Here is a 13,578-nt window from a genome sequence, read left to right as displayed (position 1 = left end):
ATGATATATTTAATTCTTTTCCCAAAATAAAATAGCAAAAAGCAAAATTTATACGTTCAAAACTTCAACTTAATCACTTGGACAAAAAGATTTAACCTATCAATTAAAAACCCGGGTACAAACAATATCAACTGTACACACCTCATAACCTTAAGAATTTATCATGATACATAATTAGCTTACACAATATTTGAATTGTGATTCCTAGTTAATTAGGAACAAAATACATTTTATTTATTTATTTATTTATTTTTGTCATTGATATTTGTACACGTTTTTCTTTTACTTTTTGTCTCTTTGTCTTTCTTTCCTTTAAGCACCCCTTAAAAAATAATTCCTATTATTGTGGAGGTAATCTAATTGAGGAAAATGGAAAAAGATTATAATAAGATCATTAGTTAATATTTGGCACACCACTACCTTTATTTATTCTTATACTCACGTGTATTATACTTGCCGCCTGCCGGATTGGCAGATTTGCATCCGTTCGATTGTTCACAAATTATGATTGCGAGTTATAAATTTGATATAATTTTGTTCTTTTACTATTAGATCGTGACAAGATTTTCAAACTTTTTATAAAGTGTGGATAATTTTTCTCTTTAAATTAGTTTTTGAAGTATGAAAATAAGTTTAAAATTTTATTTAACATGATGCTAGAGTTAGATTTAATATTGAGCCTCATGGAAAATCGTGCACAGTTGTGAATATACTCTCTGTTTGAATAGGATGCTTCAAACCAAACAGTGGAATCTCAAATAAAAAATATTTGGATTCGAGATATTTATAATCGAAATGAGATTTCTAAACTCCTTATAAAGCTTGATATATCCCCCTTCTTTTAAATAGCTTTTGGGGTATGAATCAGATTCAAGACCTAATTTGATTTTTATTACATTAATTGTTTTGCAAATCTTGTTGAATTGACAGAATTTCATATGTTCAATAATTTACAAGTTGATAGGTGGGTCATCGTTCTAGTAAAATAAATATTTTTTACTGTCCTATACTTATTTGCGACGTGTCATGATTTGATACAATCATTATTTTCCTATCTTATTAAAATATTCATAAGTATTGTTGGATTAACAAACTTACCTATGTAGTTCAGGAGTGGGAAAAGCTTATAATGTTTGTTTTGAAATAATAATATGAAAGTCGCTTTCCAACTAGGCATTTTTTATTCAAATTTTGAAAAAAATTACACATGTTTTCAAATATCTATTAAATAGTTAAGTTAATCATATAAATTATGTTACCTCTGTTAATTATACACATCAACTTTAATTGAAATTGGCCTGAAATTTTATGACTTGTTCAGATTAATGAATAAAGAAAGTAACATATTTTAGTAGTTAGTTTATCTACCCAAAACGTATTTGAGAACACAAACATAAATGTCTTTTAAAATGAGGTAAAAATATATAATACGAACACTTTATCATGTGTTCGTTCTCAATTAAAATATATCGTAATTCGAGTGTGTAAGTGGAATGCAATTCAAAAAATTGTGGTTATATTCCACTTACATATTTATCACATAATTATAATTAAATGATATATATTGCCACTTCCATTTTAAACTATCAAAATTATAATTATTTAATTTAATATAAATATCAAGTGAAGCAAATATTTGACGGTGGTGACATTAATATGATCATACTCTGTTTGAAACATCCACATGAAATACATGCAAATCTCCAGAAAGGACCTATTTCCAAAGGCATATACGACCAGACAGACAGGGAGACATAAATAAATAAATATTACTCCCTCTATTTTATATTAATTAAATTTTTAAGAGATTTTTTATTGTTCAAAATAATTGAATTGTTCAAAGTTTAATATGGATGTTTTGAAATTTTTTTAATATTTACCCTTTTATTTTATTGAAGTTTTATATTTTCTAGGAGATAAATCACACTACTTACAACGTTATATTTATGATTTTATAAAGGGTAATAGTGGAAAGTATGGTTCAAATTACGTCCTTGAGTATTTTTTAATATATGTACGTTGTCTCATAAATTCAATTAATATGAAATAAAAGGAGTAATAAATAAACCAAAAAAAGGAAAAGAAAAAAAAGGGAACAATTTCTCGAGGCAGAGAACATGTTGATGCTACTTTCTCCGTTTACTTTTACTTGTTAACTTTAAATTTTACACGCCTCTTAAAAAATGTTCAATATGGATATTTTTATCACAATATATATCATATTAATTAATATATAATCTTAGATATTGAAAAATAAGTAATTAATGTTAAAAAAGTAAAAATGAACGTGAGGAAGAATTTTTAAATCGAAAGAGTGACAAATGATTAAACTAAATTAAATAAGTGTAATCATATCTGTGTTCCATAGTACTACCTCCGTTCCATATAAGATTGACACTTTCAATTTTATACCGTGAGTAAGAAATTATTAATAAATTGGAAGACTTTAGTATTTTGCCCTTTGTTTATATCAATGCAATATACATAGAGTATAAAAATAGCTATTATTGAGAATTGTTTATATTCAAAAGGCCATATTAATTGTAGGGGTAAAATAGAAAAAAATTAATTAATTCTATTTTGATTTAGTAAATGATCAAATAATACGGGACAAATATTTTTAGTAAAATGTTCATCTAATATGAGACGGAGAAAGTAATTATTCATCTTACTTTAAATAATTATTTCAAATCACTTATCAATTTACCCTATTAAGACAAAAATAATTTTTTTTAAAAAAATTATTTTACCTCTACATTCAATAATTTTTGAAAATCTAAACAAATTTATAAGTTCCAAAAAGTTTTTTTTCAAGTGAATAAAGGGTAAAGTAATAAAATTACTTATCTTATTTATAATTTTTTAATAAACATACAAATTAAATTTAAAATTAATAAATAAAAGTGAACGACGATAATATAAAATTATTCGAAACATGAGTACGTAACACTAGTTAATAATAATGAAAAGGTCCTCGAAAATCGTTAATAGTTGTACTCTTTGTTCTTCATGTGTCTCCTCACTCATATTTTTGTTCTCCACTTCAATAATAAACCCAAAAGTACTTCTCTATTTTTTATTCTCATATAACCAAAAAAATAAAATAATTATAACTCATCACATAAATAATTATGTACTATTAAACAAAACGTACGACCCCTCAAGTAGAAATTGCTTTCTTTGAAGAGGACGTGGCTTCTCCAAAAAAAGACTAAGGAAAAAGAGAGTAGTGGTTGTTACAATGGACGTTGTAGAAACGAAGTAAGAGTGTGTTAGGTAACATAAATGTTTTGAGCCTTTGTGTTAGGTAAGGCTTGTGGCAAGAACAAGAGTTTATAAATGAGACAAAGAAAGGAATTTTTTCTTTTCAATTGAGTTAGACGTATATTGTGAATTGTTATGAAGAAAAAGATGCGCATTTCAAATTGATATATAGTGTTACTTATCGAATTTACTGGATCATATGATATTTTTCTGTTCTGACCTCCTCCGATCAAGATATCCCTCGTTTCATCTGTTTCATCTGAATGAATGATATAACAGAAATAAAATTGGTAGGTGTTAAGTAAGACGTTGTTTTTGAGGTTTTGTGTTAGGTAAGGCTTATGGCAAGAACAAGAGTTTACAAATGATACAAAAGAAGGGGAAAAAATATTTTATTTTACTTTGTGTGGACAAGTAATGCTACTTGTTCTCAAGAGGAAGATGCATTTTGAGTTGATTTGGTTTTATATTTTTGAAAATCAATAATATTTGATTACGTCCAAAAAAAACTTGAGAAATAATTAAATCAAACTGACAAATTACATACACATATTTTTATAATTATATATTGTAATGACCCATTTGGCCATTTTGAGAATGAGTCATCTCTCTTCCATAAAATACTCTCTTCGAAAAAAATAAATAAATAAATAAATAAAAAATAATAATAATTATAAATTTGGACTATTCAATAACTACGGTTAATTAGTTAATTAGTTGAGGGGTAACTTTAGATAACTAATTTAATTGATGGACTAAAGTGTTAGTTTAGTTAATATGTTAAACCACTTTATTTATTAAAATAGGTTAGTAGGGTTTGTCACTTTTAGTATCTAATTACTTTTACAAAAAAAAAATAGAACAGAAACTCACCTGTCACCTGTTTTGAAAGACGAAGAGCAACCACGATTTCTCGAGGTAAAAATAAAATCCATTGATTTAGAGCATATCAATTAGTTTGCATAGTTTTATGTCTTCTGACTTTTCATCCACTATTATATTCTTTGTTAGTTCAAGTTTTTAAGAAGGAAAAAAAAAATGAGAAGAATTGAATTGCTGCACGAGTTATGTTGGAAAAATTTTAGAATATTAGTGGTAAACTATGGGTAATGATTGGACATTAATTGTGGGATAATTATTAGGCTAAGATGCTATAGAATGGATCATTGATTTATTGACAATAGTTTTTTTTTTATGTTTGTTTGTGGTCTAATTCGGTGGTTTAATATTCATTTACATGGTTAGATGTAGTCTTTGCGTACCTTAGCTTTGATTTTGGATTTTCTTATAGTTATCATTCTATGATTTAAGTATTGATATATGTAATTAAATATTAGGTGTATTGTATTAAATGAAGATCATTAGATTTTATATATTTAGAGAAATTGGGACTTAACCCTAAGCTTAAAATTTAAGGCTATGAGACTTGATATACTAATTGACATCAAAATTATGAAATTGACTATAGATTGGGTCTAAGTTAGACATATAGTAATATGGGGGTTGTTCTTCTCGAAATCTTATTGTGGTTATTTATTTGATTAGATTATACTTATTTGGAGGCCCAACGAAAAGGGAAGGCTCAAGTCCCGAAGTAATTTCTTGATTATTTGAGGCAAGTGAATTTCTAAACCTCAGTTTAAGCTTATAGATGCTTGTATTTCCATGTTAGGTGTACTGGAGAGTAATGAAAATTAGACTGGTTATTGATTGTATGATTGGCCTTAAAGATGGAGATGAGAGGTATAAAATGGTGATTTAATGACATATATTGGTGAAATTGATATGTTGTGATTATGGGTTTATCTTGGACTGTGAAATCACTATGCTGATGTGAGATAGGAAAAATTATTGTTGTTGTCATGTTATTATCGTGAATTATATGAACATGAATTGATTGCATTGGTTCTGACATATTGTGTTGAGACTGAAAATGATATGAAATAAAGGGGTCGGGCCACACGCTCCGTGGCAGGTATTATGAAATAAAGGGGTCGGGCCACACGCTCCGTGGCAAGATATATATATTGAGGGGACGGGCCACACGCTCCGTGGCAGGTTACATGGACAGAAATGTCCCCCATGGGTTCCGGACTGTGATTCAGCGGATGTGTACCGATAGGACAGACATGCATCATTTCATTGCATTGCATTGCACCTTTCTGACATTTGTGAATTTGTGTTTACCCCTATATTGCTCTGTGTATGTTGAACTTGACTTGGTATGATTCATTGATGAGAATTTATAGACTGTAATACTGTTGTTATTGTACAAGTGTAGAGTTGGGCTGATTTTATGCAGGTTGTAGTTAAGGAGGTTCGGTTGGGAGGACAGGAGTACTTGTATCTATTAAGCTTTGCTTAGTTTTAGTTATCCACTTGCTGAGTACCGTGTTGTTTGGTACTCACCCCTTGCTTCCACACTTGTGTAGGTTGTGAGCCCGGACCTGCTTGATCTTCTAGCATTTTCTACTACATCCGAGGCTATCATTCCGAGTGTCGAGGTAGCTGTCACATCTATCTAGCGGACACCTCTTGCTCTTTTCTTATGTTTTAGTCCTATTCTAGAGACAAAGACATTGTGACTGTATTTCTTTTCGTACTTCGATAATAAATTAGTGGCTTGTACACGTGACAACCAATCTTGGGGGATGTTGAGTTTCTTTTACGTGTTTTCGCTTAAGTTAAATTTTGATTCTTTTCTTTTTCTTCCGCATCTACTTTCGTTGGGTATTAGGCTGACTTATCTCGGTGGGTTGAGATGAGTGCCATCACACCCGAATTTGGGTCGTGACATATATACATAAAAATATATATTTAAAATATCTTATATATGTTCTCATCAAAATTTATTTATAATTTAAGGGGTGGAGTTTAATGAAATCAACTTGGGGGCATGATCCATGATGACTCTTTCGATTTTGATTTTATTTTTTTCAATGTCAGTGAAGACTCAACTTGAAAGGAAAAAAATACGTATGGTGAATTATGTAGATATATGTCTGTTTGCTAATTGATTTATTTTTATATTATCTCACATTGCCTTTTAATTTTGTTTTTGTATATAATCAATAGTCAAACAATTGAACTAAATCGAATCAAAATTAAATAAACAAATATATTTATTTAATTTAATTTCAATAATTTAAACATCAATTAAATTTAATTATTTTAATTTTGATCAATAACAGCTCTAATAGTGTAAATGAGTACGTTAAATTGGTTACTTTGGAGTTTGGTCCCCAAATGACAAACTAATGCATTAATGATGGTAAAAAAATAATTATATTATGTGTTTATACCAAATTAATTTACTTTATCATTGTTAAATATGGAAGCAAAGTTAAAATTTGAAACTTATAGTGGTTTGAGAGTATAGTCCATTTAATTTATGGGATTCTAAATTAGTAAGTATACATATTCAATATATTTTCTCAGACAAATATAAGATTCATAATCCGTATTCTAGTTACATATCTCTGATTAATTAGTACTAGATGAGGTAAATAAGACATATATCATGTGAACATTTGTTTTGACGTAAACATTAAATACGAATAAATAATTATACTTGAATGTGTATTCAGTTTATGCTCTCTCATAGAATGCAGAATTGCATGGTAACTTTTTTTTTTTTCATACAAAAATTTAGCTATTAAAAAAAATAATCAAAGGATTTATTCAAATTCAAATAGAGGAGGGGAAAACTATATTTGAACCCATTAAAGGTTAGAAAACAAACCCCTCCACATGTTCAGTGAAATTGATAATTCTTTTATGCAGTAATTTTCAGTAAGGCTCTTTTTTTTTACGTAAACATATATGACTCTTATTCATGACTTAAAATACGAAAATATGCACTAGCTCTTATTTATTATATATATATATACACACACTGTTCATATATTTTAATAAATATAAACACTAAGATACGATGTTGATTAATTTCATGTAGCCAAACATTTCTTTCATAAACCTTAATAGGACTTTCTAAACGATTCACAAATAATGAATTTCTAATACGGCCTTATTAATCATGAGTTTTGTTCAAGAAATAGTTTTTTTTCCCTTCATATTGCACCATAATAATGTTAGTTTACAAAGAACACAAAAAAAATAACAATATTTTGTATATTGGCAATTCTATCATCTAAGATACATTTTTAGCATTTCCTCATATAATTAATTATTTAAAAATATTTTTTTCTATTTTGAAAACACACTCAGATAAGTCGAGCAGATGACTTTTTTTTTGAAAAATCAATCTATTCTTCATCATATTTGGAATATTTTTTTTCTAATTATATTTATACAAACAATTTTTATGAGGAATGAGGATTATGAAAGAAATGCTTGGTATATGAAATTGTTTAACATCTTATTTGAATGATTATGTTTATGGAAATATATGAACAACTTATGTCTTATATTTAACATTTAATATAAATACTTAGAGTTATGTATTTTTGAATTTTATTTTTTAAAAATATCTTTATTCATAAAAAAAAAAGGAAAAGTCTCACAGAAAAATATTATATGAAAAATTATCTAAATACACAACTTATTGTACCATATTCTCTAAAATTTTCTACCATTTGAAAAAATTACAAAAATCGCTACTCTCTCCTATTCTTGGATACATCACTCTTTCGGTATTGGAACATGTGTGTCTTGTATCAACAAAGATAATATATCAGGACATTGAGTGAAATATTCGAAATTAGAACGCGATATATCAAGACATTAAGTGATATATCCGAAATTCTTAAATTTTAAAAGAATTTTTGTAATATAAAAAAATATAATTATCTGTTGGCACTATGAATTTGTGTGAATTATCATATTATACCAGGGGATTACCGTTACTATTCAACATATATATCTCCCCACCCTTAATTAAGGAGCCAGTAAAATTAAATATAGATTTTACGTATTTATTACTCCTAGTTGCTACTTATAAAATTAAGTTTGAATAAATATTTTCCTTGCTTGTTGACTACCTCCTCTTTTGGCAGTCAAAAAATAATTTAATTAAATTCATTTCACACTTTAATTAAAGATACACATCGCGACAAAAATGAAAACAGCTATCATATGTCTGTATAATTATGGAATATTAAAATTCACAGCAAAGAGTGTGATTATGACACTCATTATATGATTTCTTTATTAATTATCAGTAAATATAAAGTACAAACCAATAAAAAAATGCCACAATTAACTAGCAATCACTTGTAATCTTCATATTCAATCAAACACTTTCATATAAATTAAAATTAAGGAAGTATGTTAATGTACTTTTACTCCATTTGTTGAGAATAATAATAAATGTTTGATTATATATTTAGGATCATATTTTGAAAATTCGTCAACAAAGAATTTATATTTAAGTTGACCATTTTTAGAAGAAATTTTACTTTCACTCAGAGGACTTTAATTTTTTTCTAAGAAAAATATATGTCAAAACATAATTTCAACTTCAAAAACTCAATTTTCAAATTTCAACTTTAAAATCTATGCTCAAACCTAGAGCTGTCAATATCGATTGGCTCAGCCTATTTGGGCTAAATTCATACAGACTTTGAAACTTTACGGGGGAGGCCGGACATGCCCATTATTTTGACGGGTCACGCCGGACCAACCCACTTTTTGCAAAAGAATATTTTTTAATAGTTTTAATTTTAAAATGTTAATATAAATAAATGTTACATGGTGTTTACTGCTTGTTAATCAAGTTCAAATTATGAATAAAATAATTTTAATAATACTTATTAAGTTTGGCTTCAAATAAATATTTGGTTATATGATTTCAATCCGAAATCGTTCACTTTATGTAAATATTTTGGATACAACTACACAAGAAAATATTTTTAGTATTTATGTTTTTGAACTTTGTAATATTTATATGTATGGTTTAAGTCTTTCAGTTTAGATTCTTCTTGTTAGTTTTAATATTCTATTTTATTTTATTTTTAATTATTTTTTATTTGACTTAAGGGTCAGTCCAATCCACAATGCTCAAGCCCTACGGAATAGTGTACTTATCCGGATTAAGCTAAAAAACTCTATTCTTAAATGGGCTCTAAAAATCTTAAGTAAATTTTACCTAAATCCTGTAGTGTTTTTTTTCAATTATACTTTATTTCTACTCTTTTAAAAATTACATGAAATCGCTTCTTTTAGGTAGAATCTGGATACATCACGTACGTCCTAATATATCACGTAAAGTGATGTATCTGACGTTCTGATACATCATGTAAAGTGATGTATCCAATCAATTCATCACGTACAATGATGTATCAGATAATAGAAAATAGTAGGAATTTTTGTAATTTTTTTAAATGATAGAAAATTTTAAAGAATATGATAAAATAAATTTTCAAATCTTAAACCAATCGTATTAAATTACGAACTGAATCGAGCTGGCCCAACTGGCCTAGCCCTGACGGCTGTACTCAAATGGGAGCTAACTATACTTTATCAAATAAAAAAAAGATCAAAACTAGATTACTTCAATAACCGAGGGATTAAAGTGCAATTACCTAATTAAACATAAAAACAACTTAACGGTTTTACCAACCACCGTTCCCAATTTACAAGCCCACAAATAAATGTCCACAAAATCCGCGTGGTGTAATTCACCCACCATTCCAAGGGCAACAAAGTAATTTCCACCCTCCCCGCTGCAACTCATAATTACTCTGTTTCCATTTTAATTTTTCTGGTAAAAAATATGGAGAAGATGATTTGATTTTTGCATGAGATTTTTTCTTTTCTGTTGAGGGTAATTGCGTGTATAAATATACAAAGAGGAAGATACTTGACTACACGCTCTCTCTCTAAAAGTCTCTTCCGTTTCTCACTCATTGAGAATCTCAAAAAATCGTCTCCATTTTTTTAGTTCGGGGTGGATACTTATTGGGTTCTGAAACAAAAAAAAACAAACTGTAAGCGAATCTTAATCTTTTTTGGTTTATATTAATTCTTGTTTACGATTCATGATTTGGGTATTTTATTATTTTTTTAAAAAGTTCATGGTTTTAGCTAGATCTGCGTTTGAAATGCTCATATGCATTGATCCATCTTATTGTCATTGTAATAATCCAGATCTATAATTGATAATGGCAGTGTTGGGTTTTTAAGAGAACCATGTTGGATCTGATGATTTCTGTGCTGATATGTTTTTTAAAAAATCAATTTTTGGGTTTTTTTGGAATGCATATTGAGAAATCGTATGGTCTACTTGATTAATTGGTGATTTGTTACATAATTGGTTTGGTTGATATTTTTGCTGGTTTGTATTATATATCTATAGTTTATTTCATCCCTGATCTAGGGAAATTATTTATTGATGTTCCTGGAGTTTGTTTTTGGTTAATGTTTTTGTTGGTGTATGTTTGCTTATTCAACATTCATGAAGTGGTTTAATTGATCTTTGGTGCTCAGATTACCTGGTTATTTATTTTAAATAAAGAAGTCATTTTTATTTATGTTGCTCACACTCTCCAGAAATGTTGGCGCACCTTGTGTCTGATTCTCCAAAAACACACTTTTGAGAAATCCAACACCACCTGTCTACATTTTTAAGTGTCCGAGCAACACAGTTTTTTTTTCTTTCATGCTTTTCTTAAGCTTTAGGTTTGACAGTTGTTGATTAGATGAAGTTAATTCTTGTTTTGTTTTGCAGGGTTTGAGTTGCTATTAAACTCTGAATATATTTGAAATTCGACATCAAAATGTCTACCTACACCCCAAAGAATATACTTATTACTGGAGCTGCGGGGTTTATTGCATCTCATGTTGCCAACCGCCTTGTTCGGAGTTACCCTGAGTACAAGATTGTTGTCCTTGATAAGCTTGATTATTGCTCAAACCTGAAAAATCTTTCCCCTTCTCGATCTTCCCCTAATTTTAAGTTTGTTAAGGGAGACATTGGCAGTGCTGATCTTGTTAACTACCTTCTCATCACCGAGAACATTGACACTATAATGCACTTTGCAGCTCAGACCCATGTTGACAACTCCTTTGGTAATAGCTTTGAGTTCACCAAGAACAACATTTATGGCACACACGTGCTACTAGAGGCATGCAAAGTTACTGGTCAGATCAGAAGGTTTATCCATGTCAGCACTGATGAGGTTTACGGAGAGACTGATGAAGATGCCGTTGTAGGAAACCATGAAGCCTCACAACTCCTTCCCACAAACCCATATTCAGCCACGAAAGCTGGGGCTGAAATGCTTGTTATGGCATATGGAAGATCATATGGATTGCCTGTTATCACCACTAGAGGGAACAATGTGTATGGTCCCAATCAATTTCCTGAGAAGCTAATCCCAAAGTTCATACTTTTAGCTATGAATGGGAAGCCTCTTCCTATTCACGGAGATGGTTCAAATGTTAGAAGTTATCTCTATTGTGAGGATGTTGCTGAGGCTTTTGAAGTCATTCTTCACCGAGGAGATGTTGGTCATGTTTATAACATAGGGACTAAGAAAGAGAGGCGAGTGATTGATGTTGCCAAAGATATATCCAATCTTTTTAACAAGGATCCAGATGCAAGCATTCAGTACGTGGAGAATAGGCCCTTCAATGACCAGAGGTATTTTCTAGATGATCAGAAGTTGAAGAACTTGGGTTGGGCTGAGAGGACCACGTGGGCAGAGGGTCTCAAAAAAACCATGGATTGGTATATCAATAATCCTGATTGGTGGGGAGATGTCTCCGGGGCATTGCTTCCCCATCCTAGAATGCTGATGATGCCTGGTGGGGTAGAGAGAAATTTGGATGGAGCAGAAAAGGATGATACTGGATCATCTGAGTGCTTAGCAAACGCCAATCATACCGGAATGGTAGTTCCAGCTTCCAAGATCAGCAACTCCCCAAGTAAATCACCTTACAAGTTTTTGATTTATGGTAGGACTGGGTGGATTGGTGGTCTGCTAGGCAAACTATGTGAGAAACAGGGAATTCCTTACGAGTATGGAAGGGGACGTCTGGAGGATCGCTCACAACTTTTGACAGACATTCATACTGTGAAGCCCACACATGTATTCAACGCTGCTGGTGTCACTGGTAGGCCCAATGTTGATTGGTGTGAGAGTCATAAGACTGAAACAATTCGCACAAATGTTGCTGGAACTCTCAACTTGGCAGATGTTTGTAAAGAGAATGGTTTACTGATGATGAATTTTGCAACCGGTTGCATATTTGAATACAATGCTGCACACCCAGAAGGTTCTGGCATTGGATTCAAAGAGGAGGATACACCCAATTTCACCGGTTCTTTCTATTCAAAGACCAAGGCCATGGTAAGTACTCCTTAAGATTCTGTGTTGCATGTGGCCAATCTTTTACAAATATTAATATTTTTTGTTTGTTTCTTCCACCAGGTTGAAGAGTTGTTGAAAGAGTACCCCAATGTCTGCACCCTCAGAGTCCGGATGCCAATATCTTCAGACCTCAACAACCCCCGTAACTTCATTACCAAGATTAGCCGCTACAATAAAGTGGTTAACATTCCCAACAGCATGACAATTTTGGATGAGCTTCTTCCAATTTCAATCGAGATGGCAAAGCGTAATCTCACAGGCATATGGAATTTCACAAACCCTGGTGTTGTGAGCCATAACGAGATCTTGGAGATGTACAAGAAATACATAAACCCAGAATTTAAATGGTCCAACTTCACATTGGAAGAGCAGGCTAAGGTAATTGTTGCACCTCGCAGCAACAATGAAATGGACGCATCCAAGTTGAAAAAGGAGTTCCCTGAGTTGCTGTCTATTAAAGAATCACTGATCAAAAATGTGTTTGAACCAAATAGAAAAACTGATGCATAAGAAGAGCCTCAGGATTTGGAGAGCAGACTTCTGGTTTGGATCAATATGCTACTTGACTTTATATTCTAGTCTAGTCCTTATTCATCATTAGTAGCCATAATTTTAAAAATATTTAGGTTCGTACCAGTGTTTAGAATTCCTACACTAGGTTGTTGTTGTCAGTTTATCTATGAGTTAATAATGTTTAATGTGCTATGAGGAGGTTTGTGTAGGAGTTCCCAATGCATCTTTTGTCAGCACGGTATGCTAAGGGTCGATTTGTTGGATCTTAATATATTTGGAATTATGAATTGTTTCTTACTCCATTTGTGTTGTGTTGTTTTGATTGGGAAGTAGCTTTGTATTTTGCCAGTATTCTATAGGCAGAATACATGTATAGAAGCATTTTTGTTGAGCTCCAGCAGTAAACAATGCAAGGGTATGTTTAGTTTGGATTGTTTTTATTTAGTTTTGTGAACTTACAATACAACAA

The 13,578-nt window shown here is 30.5% G+C and overlaps 1 protein-coding gene across 1 annotated transcript; it reads left to right on the top strand.

Moving 5' to 3' along the window:
- Positions 1-9,991: 9,991 nt before the first annotated feature.
- LOC129893336 (trifunctional UDP-glucose 4,6-dehydratase/UDP-4-keto-6-deoxy-D-glucose 3,5-epimerase/UDP-4-keto-L-rhamnose-reductase RHM1) lies at positions 9,992-13,406 on the top strand. Its single transcript, XM_055968846.1, has 3 exons — positions 9,992-10,211; positions 10,952-12,575; positions 12,657-13,406. The coding sequence occupies exons 2-3, from the start codon at positions 11,001-11,003 to the stop codon at positions 13,104-13,106; spliced, it is 2,025 nt and encodes a 674-aa protein (XP_055824821.1). The 5' UTR covers positions 9,992-10,211; positions 10,952-11,000; the 3' UTR covers positions 13,107-13,406.
- Positions 13,407-13,578: the final 172 nt, after the last annotated feature.

The sequence above is a fragment of the Solanum dulcamara genome, chromosome 6, assembly GCF_947179165.1.
Source record: "Solanum dulcamara chromosome 6, daSolDulc1.2, whole genome shotgun sequence".
Classification (NCBI taxonomy): Eukaryota; Viridiplantae; Streptophyta; class Magnoliopsida; order Solanales; family Solanaceae; genus Solanum; species Solanum dulcamara.
The sequence above is the reverse complement of the archived record's forward strand: the minus strand, read 5'-3'. Positions and strand labels throughout refer to the sequence as shown.